Consider the following 16,720-nt stretch of genomic DNA (forward strand, 5'->3'; position numbering starts at 1 on the left):
AGAACCTAGCGAGAGAACATGGCTGAAGAACCTAGAGACAGAACCTGGCTACAGACCCTGGATAGAACATGGCAAGAGAACCTGACTAGAACCTGGTGACTGAACCTGGCTGGAGAACCTGGACAGAACCTGGCTGGAGAACCTTGCGAGGGAACATGGTTACAGAACCTGGCTGGAGAACCTGGACAGAACCTGGCTGGAGAACCTAGCAAGAGAACATGGACACAGAACCTGGCTGGAGATCCTAACCAGAACTTCGCTGGAGATCCTAACCAGAACTTGGCTAGAGATCCTGGCTAGGCTGCTGATCAACTGAACACTGTCTCCGTGTCATTCCTTCTTTGCCGACTCTGTCCACACCTTTGGGGACCCCTGGACCTGCTGGGGTTGGACCCCAGCAACTCCTCTCTCCAGGTCTCTCTCCTCCAATCTCTCTGATATTCTTTCTCAAGAGTCTATCTGTAACAAAGGTGAGCGCTGTGCACGGAAACTTATCTGAAGGAAATAATCTAGCAAGTGTGCAGGGATGCCGCCTCAAGAATGCCCATCAGCATCCTATATAATAAAAGCATAGTATGCAAATTGTCCCCTGGACCGGGAGTTCCTCCGTGAGTTTAACCAGAGGGCGGGGCCAGCCTGGGGGAAAGGAGGGAGGCCCCACTGGCAGCCAGCAGTCATTAGGGACCATACCAGTGCACAAATTTTGTGCACTGGGCCTCTAGTGCTGATTATAATAATGGGAAACTGGAATCAATCAAAATGCCCACCAGTAACTGTCCCTGCCTATCTCAGGGAACCTTCCTTGATCCCTCAGATTGTTCAGTGTGTTCATATTTCTCGCTTGGCAGCACATCAATATGGCAACTCACCTTTTTTTAAAAAAATTCTCACTCGAGGATATTTTTTTCCATTGATTTTCAGATAGAGTGGAAGGGAGGAAGAAGGTGGAAAGAGAAGGAGAGAGAGAGAGAGGGAAAGAGAAACATCCAGGTGAGAGAGGCACATTGATTTGTTGGCTCTCTCATGTGCTGCAACCAGGCCAGGGATTGAACCCGCAACCAAGGTATGTGCCCTAGACCAGAATCAACCCTGAAACCCTTTGGTCCTTGGGCCTATGCTCTAAATAACCACTAAGCCATCGGCCAGGGCAGTAATTCACTTTTTGTATTAAAACAGTAGAAGCTCTTGTAACCAATCTCCATTCAACCAACATGTGGATAACTTAATACTCTTCCTCCTTCCGCTGGAAAACTACCACACGTCTGCTCACATTAATGATCCCCTGTTAATGCCAGTGGTATTGCTATTGTAATTATGTAATTCAACACCGTACTAGATCAATTATATATGAATGTCAAAGTAAGGTGCTGTTCCTATGGAAACTGGGGTGAATGCTTTGGGAAGACTCAGTCAAGGTGATACTAAAGAAAAAAACATAGTCCCAAGTTAGGTGTGACAGAGAAGGGAAACTTTTAAAGGTTTGGAAGGATTCAGAACTCAGGTTTGAATTACATAAGACTTTCACATGTAACAAAATATTCTTCTTCTTTTTGACATTTTTTCAAGCATTTAAAATTGTAAAAACTGTTCTTGATTCACAGCCATACAAAAACGGGCAGTGGGCTGGATTTGCCATCTGGGCTGTAGTTTGCTGACCCCGCTTTACATTAAGAATATATACATTATGTTTTGTAAGTGTTAGGTTTTTCTTTTATGATTTTCATTTTTAATTATTCAAAATGTTCAAATGACATTTAAACAAGAAGGCTGCTATTTTGTTTGGTCATATCCTTCCTATTTCTCTTGCGTGTAAGATCCAGGATAAGGGTTTTACCTGGCACATAACAGGTGCTGCAGAAATGTTTCCTAAATGAACGAAGTGAAATTATTCAATAGTCATACAATGGGGTACTCACACAACCATTAAAAACTAGGTCAGAGCCCTGGCCGGTGTGGCTCAGTGGATAGAGCGCCGGCCTGCGGACTGAAGGATCCCAGGTTTGATTCCGGTCAAGGGCATGTACCTTGGTTGCAGGCACATCCCCAGTGGGGTGTGCAGGAGGCAGCTGATTGATGCTTCTCTCTCATCGATGTTTCTAACTCTCTATCCCTCTCCTTTCCTCTCTGTAAAAAAATCAATAAAATATATTTTTTAAAAAAACTAGGTCAGAGAGTTCAAGATTCATTGTGAAGGGAGGAAAAAAAAAAACAGGTCACACAATAATATTGCATAATATAAGCCTATTTAAGAAAGCTCTACGTCTATATATGTATGGGAAACAGGATAGTAGGATATATTAAAATGTTATTAGTTATAGAACTATAGTTATAATAGGTTGGAGGATGCTTTAGAATCTTTTCCTTTTCCCTTACCCGTATATTTGATTTTTCTTAGATAGGTATTTTCTGTGTATAACTGGTCACTGTTATTTTTATTTTTCCTTATAACACTAGTGTCCTGAAGGAATTTGCATCTGACCAAATGGAGGCACCAGTTTGGTCAAGCCCTGCGTCTGTGGTCAGGGGCTGGATGACCAAGTCCGATGTTGGCCTGGGAGGGGATGGGGGAAGCTACCCGCTTGTCACACGGGTCCTTTTCCACTGTGCTCAGAAAACCAGGAACTCCTGAGCCCTGGCCTGAGAAAGGGGGCTCCCCACTCTCCCACAAGATGACCGTGCGCAGCCACGGTTAAAGTTTGGCGTTTTATCCGAGGAGAGACAGGTGGTCCCAGAAGCGTTTTGGTCATTAGCCTCTCAGTGACCTGGGTACCAGCCTCTAACCAGGCCCTGTGTCAGGCACTGGAGGTTCAGGAGAGAACAAAGCAGACAGAAACCCCTCCCCTCATGGAACTTCCTCTGGGGAGAGGAGAAAGCAATAACCAGATAGCGGGGCAAAGGGAACAGCAGGGGCACCGAGGAACTCTCAGGGGGCAGGGGCCCTGTCTGAAGAGACGTGAGCCAGGCCCAGTTGGCAGAGCCAGGATCCCGCAGAAGAAACCAGGAGGACGAGGTCCAAGCAGCACGAGCCAGCCACACGCAGGCCTGAAAGAAGGCGGGTGTGACCCGGAGATGATGCCAAGAAGCGGATAGCAGCCACCTCGAGGGACCATGACAAGAGGATTCATTCTAGGTGGACAACGGCAGTCCAGGCGACATGGCGGCCACGGTGGTTTTAAACAGGAAAACGAGATGCTCTGATTTATAGTGTAAAAGATCATTCCTGTCCCTGTGCGAGAGGGCAAGGGTGGGCCACGAGGCTGCCAGGGCCACGGCAGGGACGAAGGGGCCTGGACTAGGATGGCTGTGCAAATGGGAGAGGGAAGGTGGGCCGGTGTAGTAAACCACCTGACTTGTTTCAGAGCTGGATTTAAACAGGAGAAAGACAAGATTCAGCTTGTTTATTTCATTTTAATTTTCTCTACATAATTTTTATATCTGTACCATACAGTTTGCCCATTTACTGTGTACAAGTCCACGGGTTTCAGTTTACTCACAGAGTTGTACAGCCATCACTGCAACTGACTTTAGAATCTTCTCATTACCCCCCCAAAACCCCTGCGTCCCCTAACCGCTCTCCCCACCGTACTTTCCACCACAGTTATGTACCCATTCAACGGATGGACATTTAGTTTATTTCCATTTGGGGGCTATTATGGATAATGTTGCTGTGGAACCTGTGTAGCAGTTTTTGTGCAGGTGTATGTTTTCATTTCTCTTGGGTGTGTACCTAGGCATGGAGTTGTTGGTTTCTATGACAACTCTCCGTTTTACTGCTTGAGGAACGGCCGCACTGTTTTCCAAAGCAGCTATGCAACATGGTACATTCCCACCGGCAGTGTCTGAAGGTTTTAATGTTTTGTTGTTGTTGTTGTTGTAATGTTTTTATTGATTTCAGAGAGAGGAAAGGAGAGGGAGAGATAGAAACTTCGATGAGAAATACTCATCAGCTGCCTCCTGCATGCCTCCTTCTGGGATGGAGCCCATACCCCGGGCATGTGTCTTGACCAGGAATTGAACCTGGTGACCTCCGGGTGCATGGGATGACGCTCCCACCAACTGAGCCACACCAGCCAGCTGGAGTCAGTGTTAAGATCACACTGGCTGCTGTGTGGAGAACGGACTGGAGGAAGGCCGTGTGGGAGTGGGGGGAATGCAGAGACCGGAATGGTTACGCAAGTGGTGGCATTTCAGTAGGGTTCAGAGATACCCAACTTAAGGTGTTCTTCATGCTGTTTATGGCAAAAATATTTTTGCGAGATAGCCATCTTTGCATCATGAATCACATTGTTAAATTAAAAGATTCCAACGGAGAGGACTTGTTAAAACAGATCTGCAGTTTTCAAATCTAGAATCCTAAGGCAGACTGGTACAGAACAGCTTACCCACCTCCCCAAACAAGCTCCTGCAAGCAGCTCAGGGAGTCTGGGTGCAATAAAACCTCCACACCTCCAAGCCAGGAAAACACGGGCGCAAGTGGCACCGGCTGCTGAGGACTCCAGCGGCGGCAGGGAAGGGCTGGCCTCGCTCTAGGCTGCTGGTTTTGACAACTGGGCAGCTTTCTGTCCCTCATAAGTTCTTCCAGGTCAGGGAGCAAAGGCACACCAACATCCATCAAGCTCACCATGTGCCCGGCCTGGGTGAAGTGCCCCACTTACACTCCTGAAGTCTGCGAAACCTCACAGCAAGTCACCAAGGAAGAAAGAATAACTGTTCCCAATTACAAGGTGAGCCCTTTGGACTGGAAGGTCATAAAGGCCTCTCTGAAGAGAAGGCATCTTAGCGGATACCTGCCATGTGAGGACCAGGCGGAAGAGCATTTCAAGGTCAACCCCAAAATTGTCCATTAGCTTTCCAGGCATCTTCACTCTTATTCACAGGTAGTTTTAAAAAAATGTATTTTTATTGATTTCAGAAAGGAAGGGAGAGGGAGAGAGAGATAGGAACAACAATGATGAGAGAGAATCATTGATCGGCTGCCTCCTGCACGCCCCACACTGGTGGTCGAGCCTGCAACCCAGTAATGTGCCCTTGACCGGAATCGAACATGGGACCTTTCAGTTTGCAGGCCCACGCTCTATCCACTGAGCCAAACTGGCTAGGGCCACAGTTAATTTTAAATCTGTATGTTTAGAACAAATAAGAGTAAGAAGTATCCCTCTAGAAATACGTCAAGTTTAAATTCATTTAAGAGGTAATTTCAAGCCCAGCCAGAGCGGCTCAGTGGTTGAGCGTCATCCTGTGCCAGTTCGATTCCAGGTCAGGGCACATACCTAGGCTGTGGTTTTGATCCCCAGTTAGGCCAGGTACAAAAGGCAAGTGATGGATGCCTCTCTCTCACACTGATGTTTCTCTCTTTCTCCCTCTCTCCCTTCCTCTCTAAGCATGTGCTGGGTGAGGATTTTTTTTAAAAAAAGGCAACTTTGAGTAGAGAGTACAGATCTTTTTCCTTACTATTTCTAATTTTATACTCAGTGCCTTTTCTCCATAACAATACCCCCTACTCCTTCTCTACCACCTCCTTACCCATCCCTACCCACCCCTCATCCCCTCCAATACCACTGTTTCTGCTTATTATATGTCTTGGTTGACATTGGCGAGGTTCTGGGACATGGCAGACACAGCTCCCTTGATCTGGTTGTGCTGGAAACAATGGCTTCAACCTCCAGATCTCCCCCTGAAAACAAAAGCATCTACGGATACAGGAGCCCCCCTTATCCATGGGGGTTATGTCCCAAGACCTCCTGTGAATGCCTGAGACTGTGACAATACCAAACCCTATACATACTATGCTTCTTCCTACGCATGCATACCTGTGATGAAGTTGAACTTATAAATTAGGCACAGTAAGAGATCAACCACAGTAACATAATGAAGTAGGACAACTGTAACCACAGGCTGTAATAACAGTTGTGGGAATGGCTCTGGGGTCAGCATTACGTGAAATCAGGGTGACTTGGACACCAGCAGTGGCAGGTCAGGCGACCTCAGAGCCTAGACAGCTCTTAAGTGGCTAGCGGGTGGGGATGGATCTGGAACCCCCTGTTGTCCTAAATGACTCCTCTGTGCCCACTTTACAGCTTAAAGCTTCAGTTGTTCTGAAACAGTGGTTCTTACGCTGTGTTAACGTTAAGAGCTCTTTGGGGCTTTGGAAAAACAGGAATGCCTGCCACCACTCTCCCCTCTCCCTCTGAGATGGGGCCTGGCCTTACATGCTTTTGTTTTTTAGAAATATTTTAAAACATGGGGGAGTGGGGGGGGGGATGCCAGAAAAAAATAGTACAGTGAACGTCCACACACCCTTTACCCAGATTCATCTATTTTTTTAAAAAATATATTTTATTGATTTTTTACAGAGAGGAAGGGAGAGAGACAGAGAGTTAGAAACATCGATGAGAGAGAAACATCGATCAGCTGCCTCCTGCACATCTCCTACTGGGGATGTGCCCGCAACCCAGGTACATGCCCTTGACCGGAATCGAACCTGGGACCTTTCAGTCTGCAGGCCGATGCTCTATCCACTGAGCCAAACCGGTTTCGGCCAGATTCATCTATTTTTTAATAAAATGCTTGAGAGTAAGACATCATATGCATCTCCTTAAAAGACATTTTCAATGTGCATTTCTTCACAATAAAGACATTTTCTGCCCTACCCGGTTTGACTCACTGGATAGAGCATTGGCCTGCAGACTGAAGGGTCCCGGGTTCGATTCTGGTCAAGGGCACGTACCTCAGTTGCAGGCTCCTCCCAGGTCTGGGCTCTGGTCAGGGCAAGTGAAGGAGGCAACCAATCGTGCTTCTCTCACATTGAAATTTCTCTCTGTCTTTCCCTCTCCCTTCCACTCTCTCTAAAAATCAATGGAAAAATATCCTTGGGTGAGGATTAAAAAAAAAAAAAAGACATTATCTTACAGAGCCACAGTGTAGTTGTCAATGGGGGGAAGTTTAACATTGGCACAAACACTTGTACTTTCTCTCTATCATCATATTCCAATTTCTCAGTTGCCCCGGTAGCATTTTTCCATCTAGCACAGAATCCAGTCTAGGATCAGGCATGAAGTGTGGTTGCCGTCTCACTCGTGTGCTTTCAAAAGCTCTCCAGGTGGATTTAAAATGTGTCCTGGTATTTATTTACTTGCACGAGGTAAACATGTATTAGCTGTTTACCACGTGCAAAGTATCATGAATAAATTAAGGAGTTTTTTATTTTAAGGGCTAGACTATATACCAGCAATTTTCAACCTTTTTCACCTATCAGAGATACAAGTAAAATAAAACTTATAGAAAGTTTAAATACGAAGAGATGACAAATACAAGATAAGTAATCAGTTACCAAAAGAAAGGTGGTGTTTCAATAACAATATCAAAAATGCCTAATCTAAACAATTAGCATGAAAATGGTAAAAAGAGGCACAACAGAGTAAGAATCAACTGTGGTTTCCAATGCAGAACATACTTTGAGACATGCTGCCTCCTACGTGCTAGGGACCATGCCTGCTTTCTTCACTGCCATATCTTCAGTGCTTGGCACACAGTAGGTGGGCCATACATATTAATGAGTGAACTGATTGCATTCTATTCAAATGCTCTGTTTATGTGTTTGTCATACCACAAGGGGAGGGGCCCTGTCTTACTCAGTTTTATGCCATCAATACTCAGCACATAGTACGCATTCCCTAAATTCACACTAAACTCAAGGTTCACCTCTCCCACAAAACCTCTCTGAACTGTTCTTACTCATAATGACTTTGTTTATACTTCTATAGAACCGATCATTTGAAACGCGCAATTTAGCAACTGATTATGCAGTAGTGTCTTTTAGTTTTTTATTGTCTAAAGCTTTACACATGTCTCCTTTTCCCGATGGACCCCCCTCCCGTGTCTTTTAGTTTCTGATCCAACCTTGTTTCTCCAAAAATATTTTAGAGAGGATGACTTACACTTTTTTTTTTAAGATTATTTATTTATTTTTTAAAAATACATTTGTATTGATTTCAGAGAAGGGAGAGGGGGAGAGAGAGAGAGATAGAAAGATCGTTGCCAGAGTAGAACATGGATCTGCCGCCTCCAGCACACGCCCCAGTGGGGATCCAGCCCGCATGTGCCCCTGACTGGGAATGGAACCGGTATCCTTTCAGGGCACAGGAAGATGCCCAACCAAGCCATGATGGCCAGGGAGCCTTATACTGTTTACAGTACCTTGAATCAAGAATATCAATACTGCCCTAGCTGGTTTGGCTCAGTGGATAGAGCATTGGCCTGTGGACTGAAGGGTCCAGGGTTTGATTCCGGTCAAGGGCACATGCCTGGGTTGCAGGCTCGGTCCCCAGTGTGGGGCATGCAGGAGGCAGCCGATCAATGATTCTCTATCATTCTTTCTATCTCTCTCCCTCTCCCTCTCTGAAATCAATAAGAATATATTTTTAAAAAAGAATATCAATACTTTTGGGGGTTGATATCACTTCCCGATGAATGTAGATTAGGTCGGTGGTGCCAGCAGCACCTGCCATGGCCTCCAAGGAGTATCTCCGCGCCCCTTTTCCATCCTTGACTAAAGAGATCACTATTTAGAGACAGGCACATGTGTAAGAGTGTGGAGAAGTTAACATGGGAGCTGGGGGGCGGGGAGAGAAGGCAGCTACTGTCCAATTCCTGGTCTCTCCCCACCTGGCAATATGGGAAGGAAAATGCCTGCAATCCTACAAAAAAGTGGGCGTGGGAAGTGGGAGGGAAACAGGGAAGAGGACAGAGCCTGGTCCTGGAGTTTGTTATGAGATCAAGAGGAAACCCCAGGGGAAACAACTCAATCCAGGCTCTGGGGGCCTTGGGTAGAAGGCAGAGAGGGATGTTGCTCATCTACCCACAAGGCACAGCGGGGGACCCACCACAAGGAGCTCCTAATCGGGAAGCCCCAGGGGCTACTAAAGGGCAGAGTGGTATCTCCTTGCTGGGCTTCTTAAGGAAGGCACCACAGTCCGTGGAGGTCAACCAGGGCCCTGGGATGAGGAGAGGAGATGAGTTGGCTGACCTCCCAAGGTCCTTTGTAATCCCACAATTAAATGGTGAATCCTGCACTTGCTTATTTATGCTCCCACACACATCCGCACCCAGTTTGATAGTAAGTCCCCTGGGCTGCCTTCCAGGTTTAGTTAGGGCGCGACGCAAGCTGATGGCACTCAACAAACGACTCAAATATTTGTTGTAAGAAAAAAAAAAAAAGAATCAAGTGTTTAAATAGGGCGCACATGGCCTCCGCGACTGTAAAGTACAGCGATGAATAAAATCACAACATTCCAGGCACGATCACTTGAGCAGAGCGGGCAAAGGGAACACACACACACACACACACACACACACACACACACACACACCAGCACTGATTCAACCGGATTCGCATCCCCACCTTGGGAGCAGACCACCTGCTCAGCGCGCAGGCTGTGGGAGTTTCCTTGCCAAGGAACCTCTCTGGCAGCTGCTTTAGGTTGGTGCCGCCAGAAGGTCAAGTCACCAAGATTTAGGACCGCTTCCCTTCCAGGGTGGCCTCCGAGACAAAGTTTCCACCTGGCTTAGGCCTGGGCCTCCCCTGGGCGCGTCCGCACCCCCTCCGGACCGGGGAGCCCCTAGAGCGCAGCCAGCCTGCTGGCAGGCTTCCCCTTACCTTGGTGAGCTGCGCTATCTTCTTGCACATTTTCACGTGCATCTCGGGGTCGCAGTCCATTCTCCCGCAGGCGCGCCCGTGGGCATCAGCTTTGGAGCCCGGGCCAGTCCCGGGTGCATGAATTTTGCTGTTGACCGCAGAAGCCATCGCTGAAACGCGTCCAGCGCTCCCGGCCCCCGCTCGTGTGCTCGCGGCCCACGGTGTGCACGTGCGTGCGCGCGCGGGCGTGTGAGCGTGTGAGCGTGTGCGGGCTTTATCGGGGAGGTGGCACTGCGGTCCGCCCGCCCGCCCGCACCGCCGCGTGGCCCCCGCTCCCTCCGCCCGAGTGGCCGCCTGCCAGCCACCCGCGCGCCCGCTCCCCCTCCTCCCGCGCTCTCTCCCGCTCGCGGGCTCTGCGGGCACCCGCACCCTGCGGCGAGGCGCCGAGGACCCGCACGTGCCGCTCGCAATGTGCGCGCTGCTCCCGGCCCGCGCGGGTTTTGCTGGCAGTGGTAGGGCTGCCGGACCGGAGACGCCGGCCGCGCGGGTTTTGCTGGCAGTGGTAGGGCTGCCGGACCGGAGACGCCGGCCGCGCGGGTTTTGCTGGCAGTGGTAGGGCTGCCGGACCGGAGAGACGCCGGCCGCGCGGGTTTTGCTGGCAGTGGTAGGGCTGCCGGACCGGAGACGCCGGCCGCGCGGGTTTTGCTGGCAGTGGTAGGGCTGCCGGACCGGAGACGCCGGCCGCGCGGGTTTTGCTGGCAGTGGTGGGGCTGCCGGACCGGAGACGCCGGCCGCGCGGGTTTTGCTGGCAGTGGTAGGGCTGCCGCGACCGGAGACGCCGGCCGCGCGGGTTTTGCTGGCAGTGGTAGAGCTGCCGGACCGGAGACGCCGGCCGCGCGGGTTTTGCTGGCAGTGGTAGGGCTGCCGGACCGGAGACGCCGGCCGCGCGGGTTTTGCTGGCAGTGGTAGGGCTGCCGGACCGGAGAGACGCCGGCCGCGCGGGTTTTGCTGGCAGTGGTAGGGCTGCCGGACCGGAGACGCCGGCCGCGCGGGTTTTGCTGGCAGTGGTAGGGCTGCCGCGACCGGAGACGCCGGCCTGGGAGAGCTTTGCGCTGGCGGGGCGCGGCGCTCTCGGACACGTGGGTGTGCCCGGCTCTAGACTCAGCGGCGACGGCCCCCGCCCGTGGTGGGCATCCCTGGCTAAGAAGGGAGAAGAGCCGGCCGCAGCCTCGGGCAGCCCGTGCGCACGCTCAGGGAGGAGCCCCTGACGATGTGCTGCTGGGTGAAGGGGGTGACGAGGACCCGGCACCTTCCCCAGCTTCCTCAGCCAGAGGCTCTGGGGCCTTGGACCCTCGTCCGAGGGCGGAGGTGGGGGGCGCGATGCCCAGACAGGTGCAGGGAGGTGAGAGCGAATATCTGGAACGAGAGGGGGCACGGGGGGCCGGGGTGCACGGTGTGGCCCCCACAGGGGCTGCAAATGGGTGTCCTCACCTCCCCCATCTTGGGGAGGAGCCGGAGCGTTGCGGGAGGATTGCCAGGGATCACCAAACAAAGGGTAGAAGGCAAAGCGGGGGGGGGGGGGGGGGGGGGTGGGACGCACAGTGCGGGAGGCAGGAGGAGCGCAGAGAAAGTAAGTGGAAAGGTAGGAAGGATGGTGGGAAAGGAGGCGGTGAAGAGGAATGGAGGGACTGAGTAACAGATGGAGCTGAAAACCTAAGTAAATCAAGCCCAGCGAGAGTGAAGTGACTCGTCCTGATCCATGACCCTGGATTGCGAATTTGTTCGCCGAGTGGAGAGGGGAAGGGGCCACATGTCTTTGTGGCTCGCTTTCTCTGGTTTCAAACCGTGGGCTTTTAGGGAAGTGACAGCACCCCATCCAGATTCTCCGAAAGTGTGAATAATAGTGTCATCATCATAATAAGCAATTAGCATGGTTAATATATTTCCTTTTACAAACTGCCTTATACCAAGAATTTTAATCTCGACAAAGCAAGCAAGCTTCAGAGTCTCACAAACCACAACCCCATGGCTTTGCATTTCTGTGAAACATCTATATAATTTTATTTTTTAAAAATATATATTTCTTTATTGATTTCAGAGAGGGAGGGAGAGGGAGAGAGAGAAACATCAATGATGAGAATCATTGATCGGCTGCCTCCCGCACGCCCCCCCCCCACTGGGGATCGAGCCCACAACCTGGGCATGTGCCCCTGGCCGGAATCGAACCCGGGACCCCCCAGTCCGCAGCCAACGCTCCATCCACTGAGCCAAACCGGCCAGGGCTAATTTTATTTTTGAACAATACAGTTTTGTTAAACATCTTTTTGAGTGAACAATTCAAGAAATGAATACACAGTTTAAGTTGACACTATGCTTTTATTGTAATCCTAACACACATTAACTAGTACTGAGGTTGCAGTATATCAGGTCTTCCATCTCATCTGCACAGGAGGAAAATAAACATGAAACATACCAGCATGCGCACGGAGGTTATAGTATGTCGACATGAAACCATGGAACATGGCATTTTGGGATACAATGTTTTGTGGCAAAATTATAGCCAGATTATCGTAAACATTAATATAATTACCATGAGCTCCATAATGCGAGTCTAAGAACTCTAGCATTGACAGTCTTTTTTTTTTCTTCATATTCCTACCTAAAATTCTTAGTGGTAACAAAGGTGTGAAACAGGCATAAAAGGGGGGGTACATGGGCTAAGAGCAATGGCACAAGCAGTCTTTCCAATACCTGAAATATTTAATGACCAACTTGCAAAGTACGTTAGATTTCACCTTGGGGTTAACAGGCAGGGAATGAATCTGGCAGCTCAATACTGTTGTCCCCTGGTCTTTCTAGAGTCCAAAGGTAATTAAATCATAGAATTCTCCAACATTCAAAAATGAACGGAACAAAGCTTTTTAACTGTTTATTACAAAGCAAGAGTGTTCTGTACTTAGCAACCTCACATGGTTTTAACTGAATTGAATTTGGTAATATGGATGACCTATGTATGGTTGAATATTTCAACAAAGCCATTTCTCAATTTCCCTTTCTGGAATGGACCACTGCTCTCTTTTTAAAAAATTTAAATCACTTACGGTGCTCATGCAATACAAATCTAAGTATTGTCCAGAATATTGACATGGAGCTAGGACTCCTCAAATTTTGCTAAACATAAAAATTATCAGGAACTTGTTAAAAATATTTATGACTCCCCACATCAGAAATTTTGATTTAGTGTGTCTGGGTAAGGCATTTTAAACAATTGCTTCAGTGATGCTGTTGTGGATGGTACCAGACCCCACCTTGAGAATTGCTTTAATGGTGCAACCAAACCTTGTCATGTCCCTCTATGTATTTTTGCTTTATAATTTATGCTATGACACGGCAATTTGACTCCTACCCAAGAGGGATGAGTGCACATACCCACCAAAAAACACAGGTATAAGAATACTTATTGCAGCTGTATGTGTAATAGCCAAAAGTTTGAAAGAATAGTCAACAGCAATAAAAATATGGACCACTGATACATGCAAACACCTGGATGAATCACAAATGTTACATTGATGAAAAGCTAAGCATAAAACAATACATGATCTCATTCATATGAAGTTGAGAACAAGCACAACTGATGGCTGTTTAAAAGAGTGGCTATTTCTGGGGGAGGTACAGACTGGGAAAGGGTGCTAATGAAAAAGAAACGTTTTGCTCTTTGATTTCAGTGTATACATTGTGATATGAGTGTATCCATATGTGAAAAAACATCATGTACACTTATGATTAGCACACTTTATGTACTTCACTGTAGGTTTATTATTCCTTACTTTATAAGAAAGGCAGAAGGACAAATTGGTCTGGCATGGTTTCCTTAATGGATTTTTGTTGTTCTTAATCCTCACTCAAGGATATTTTTCTATTGATTTTTTTAGAGAGAGTAGAAGGGAGAGGGAGAGAAGAGAGAAACACCGATGTGAGAAAGATTAGTTGCCTCCTGCACGCACCCCAACCAGGGCCGGGGAAACTGCAACGGAGGTACATGAACTCGACTGAAATCAAACCCGGACTCTTCAGTCCACGGGCTGACGCTCTATCCACTGAGCCAACCATCTAGGGCTCCTTAATGGATTTGATGACAAAGAAAAAAACACATCACCACACAATCATATGCAATTAAATCAAAATTTATTCTGAGAACACATAATCCTATATAATAAAAGCCTAATACACTAAGTGTCCGGTTGTCAATACAACCAAAGTGTAATATGCTAATGATATGCTAAGGCCACTCAACCACTCTCTATGACATGCACTGACCACCAGGGAGCAGATACTCTGACCGGTAGGTTAGCTTGCTGCTGGGGTCTGGCCAATTGGGACTGAGTGAGACAGGCCAGACCGGCTCTGGAGCCCTCCTGCATTCCCTCCCTGGCTGGCCAACATCCCACGTCCCTCCCCGGCCCCAATCATGCACTGGTGGGGTCCCTCGGTTTGGCCTGTGCCCTCTCACAATCCTGGTTGAGGGACCCCCTCTCCCAGAGTGCATGAATTTTGTGCACTGGGCCTCTAGTAATAATATAACAAAGTACAGAAAAAACCTCAAACATAAAACTCATAGGAAAAAAATCTAAAGTGCTATGTAGGAGTATATTATGGATCTGTCACTGGATTTAACTATATTTTGATGGCAAAAATAGTATGGAAGATAAAAAACTATGACACTTCAAAATATTATTTTTAAAGATGTAGATAATTCATTATGCTTTTGACCCCAAAAAGGTAAAATCGAAATGAAAAACTCGTTGAAATGACTGCTGTAGATTATGCATCATTTTTATAAACATTTTTGAGACTTGCCTAAGCAAGGGACAGTTTCTTTTACAAAATAAATTATTAAATAATATTTACTTTCTGAAATTTCTGCAGTGCACACCTTATTGGAAAGTCAGCACTTATTGCAACTGTGGTTTATGATGCCTAAAGGATCAATTTGCTGACACTACATTTGTACTATATTTTAAAGTGACTACTAAATCTTCCTACTAAAATTGTAATAATTACATTTAAAAAATAAAAATTTCAGATTTTTGTGACAGTGACACCCATCCAAACATGTGTATTTGGTATATTTCTAATTGTCTCATTTTATTACTAACCTAGTTTTCTATGTAATTATCTTTTTTCCCTAATTTCCCAATATCTGTCTCATTCTTTTCTACATTTTCCATATACTCACTTTGTCCCAAGTTTTCTCGAGACCTACTTCCTGAAACCCCATCCTACTTACTTGACACAATAGTCATCCTGGGATTTTTCCTTCATTGTATTCCTTTGTGAGATCTTATGTTTTCAGGATCCCACGCCTTCTTTGATTACTCCTTTGTTTTGGGGAGGCACATCCTCCAGTAGCCTAAGAAAGGGTACAGGGTAAGGTAAAATTCTGAGACCATGCAAGTCCTGACCTTTATTTTAGCCCCATACTGGATTGGCTGGATATAGAATTCTAGATCAGAATTTTTAAATTTGAAGGCCTTACTTTCATAGTCTTCTAACACCCAGTGTTGCTACCAAAAAGTCTAAATGCCATTCTTAAAACACCATTTTCTGTAAACCTTGTTTTCTCCCTTGGGAAAGCTTTAGGATCTTTAACCCTGGGATCCTAAAATATCATGATGTGCTTTTGGATTTTTTTAATTCATTGTGATGGGCACTCAATAGATTCTGTTAGTTTAGGAGACTCATGTCCTGTTTTTGGGAAATCTTCTTTTTGTTCTCTATTCATCTTTCTCTGTTCTCTCATTTTGAGGCTATCAGAGGTTGCTTCCCATTCTGATCTTATTTTCCTATTTTTCATCTCTGCCTTTTTATTCTACTTTCAGAAATTTCTTCAGCTTATCTTCCAACACATCTACTGAATGTTTAATTTTGACTTCCCTATTTTTCCCAATACTTTTATTTTCCGATTCTTCATTTTTTTATAGCATCCTGTTATTTCATGGAGGCAATTTATTCTCCTAAATTTCTGAGAATATTATAGCTTCTTTGGGAGTTTTATGTTCCCTGCACTATTTCCTGTTTTTTCCCCCCAGGTTCTTTTGTTTTGGTACTCATCTTTCATTGTTGAAGGTATCCTCAAATGTCTAATGATTCTTAGCCACCAATTCATGGTGAGTTCAAGTGACTGAAAGCCGTGTCTGAATGAGCAGGGTTTCACTGCTACAAATAATCAAGTGGCCAGTTGTTTTGTTTCTTTTTTAATTGTTAATTTCTGGACTGGGTGGACAGGGCTGGGTGCAAGCCTGGCTACCAGATTATGTAGCTGGTGGACAAAAGGGACTGATGGCTCATAATGTTCAGAATACATTCTCTCATCTTCCTGTTTTCAGGATAGTACCTCACTACCACTGTCCCCCAGGTCCCAGTTCTTAGTCTAATTGGGACTTTGGTTCAATTTCTCTAGAAACAAGCCTCCAATCTTTGGCTAGAAAGAGGTATAGTCACCTGGCTACAAAAGGAGGGCACAAATAAACTTTTCAAATAATCCCCTTGCTTCCAACTCTGCTCCTCACCCTCACCTTTCCGGGTACCTTGTGCTTCAAATCCCTGTGTCTTTTGGGGGCTCTGGTAGGAAAAGATAGGTGATCCAAATTTGTGGACTTTTCCTGAAATGAAGAAGAGCTGCCAGAACTGTGCTACTTATCAAGTATTAGAATTAAAATACTTAATTTTCCCTTCATTGCAAAGAATGAGAAAGTAACTCTTTTAAACACACAAAACAAGAAAACAACAAACCCAATCTACTACCTTTGTATGCCATTGTCTTGTGAACTTAGCATACACAACCTAAGTCTGTGTAAAATATCTATTTACTTTATATCCTTAGCTGATTTTCCCTTGCGGGGCTTAACTATTGGAGTGTACCTTCACATGAACTTACACATTTGGATGGCTGCCCCGCTTTAAAACATTTTAGAGCCAGTATACAGATTAAGCTTATTGAATATGATCAGAGAACAGAAATAGTATCAATAGCCAAATGATTTGGGATAATTTATCTTGGCTCAATATATTTTAAAACAAATATCT

General features: G+C 46.6%; 1 protein-coding gene across 8 annotated transcripts in view; it reads right to left on the reverse strand.

Annotated features, from left to right (window-relative positions):
- The window catches only part of FAM184B (family with sequence similarity 184 member B), a 78,238-nt gene extending 68,313 nt beyond the window's left edge, over positions 1–9,925 (reverse strand). For all 8 annotated transcript variants that reach the window (XM_036329649.1, XM_036329668.1, XM_036329658.1 and 5 more), the window contains exon 1: positions 9,656–9,925. In XM_036329649.1, coding sequence (XP_036185542.1) covers positions 9,656–9,802 — 147 coding nt within the window. In that variant the 5' untranslated portion in view covers positions 9,803–9,925. The remainder of the gene's footprint in view (positions 1–9,655) is intronic.
- Between the last annotated feature and the right edge of the window lie 6,795 nt (positions 9,926–16,720).

The sequence above is a fragment of the Myotis myotis genome, unplaced genomic scaffold (assembly GCF_014108235.1).
Source record: "Myotis myotis isolate mMyoMyo1 unplaced genomic scaffold, mMyoMyo1.p scaffold_m19_p_1, whole genome shotgun sequence".
In the NCBI taxonomy this organism is placed as follows: Eukaryota; Metazoa; Chordata; class Mammalia; order Chiroptera; family Vespertilionidae; genus Myotis; species Myotis myotis.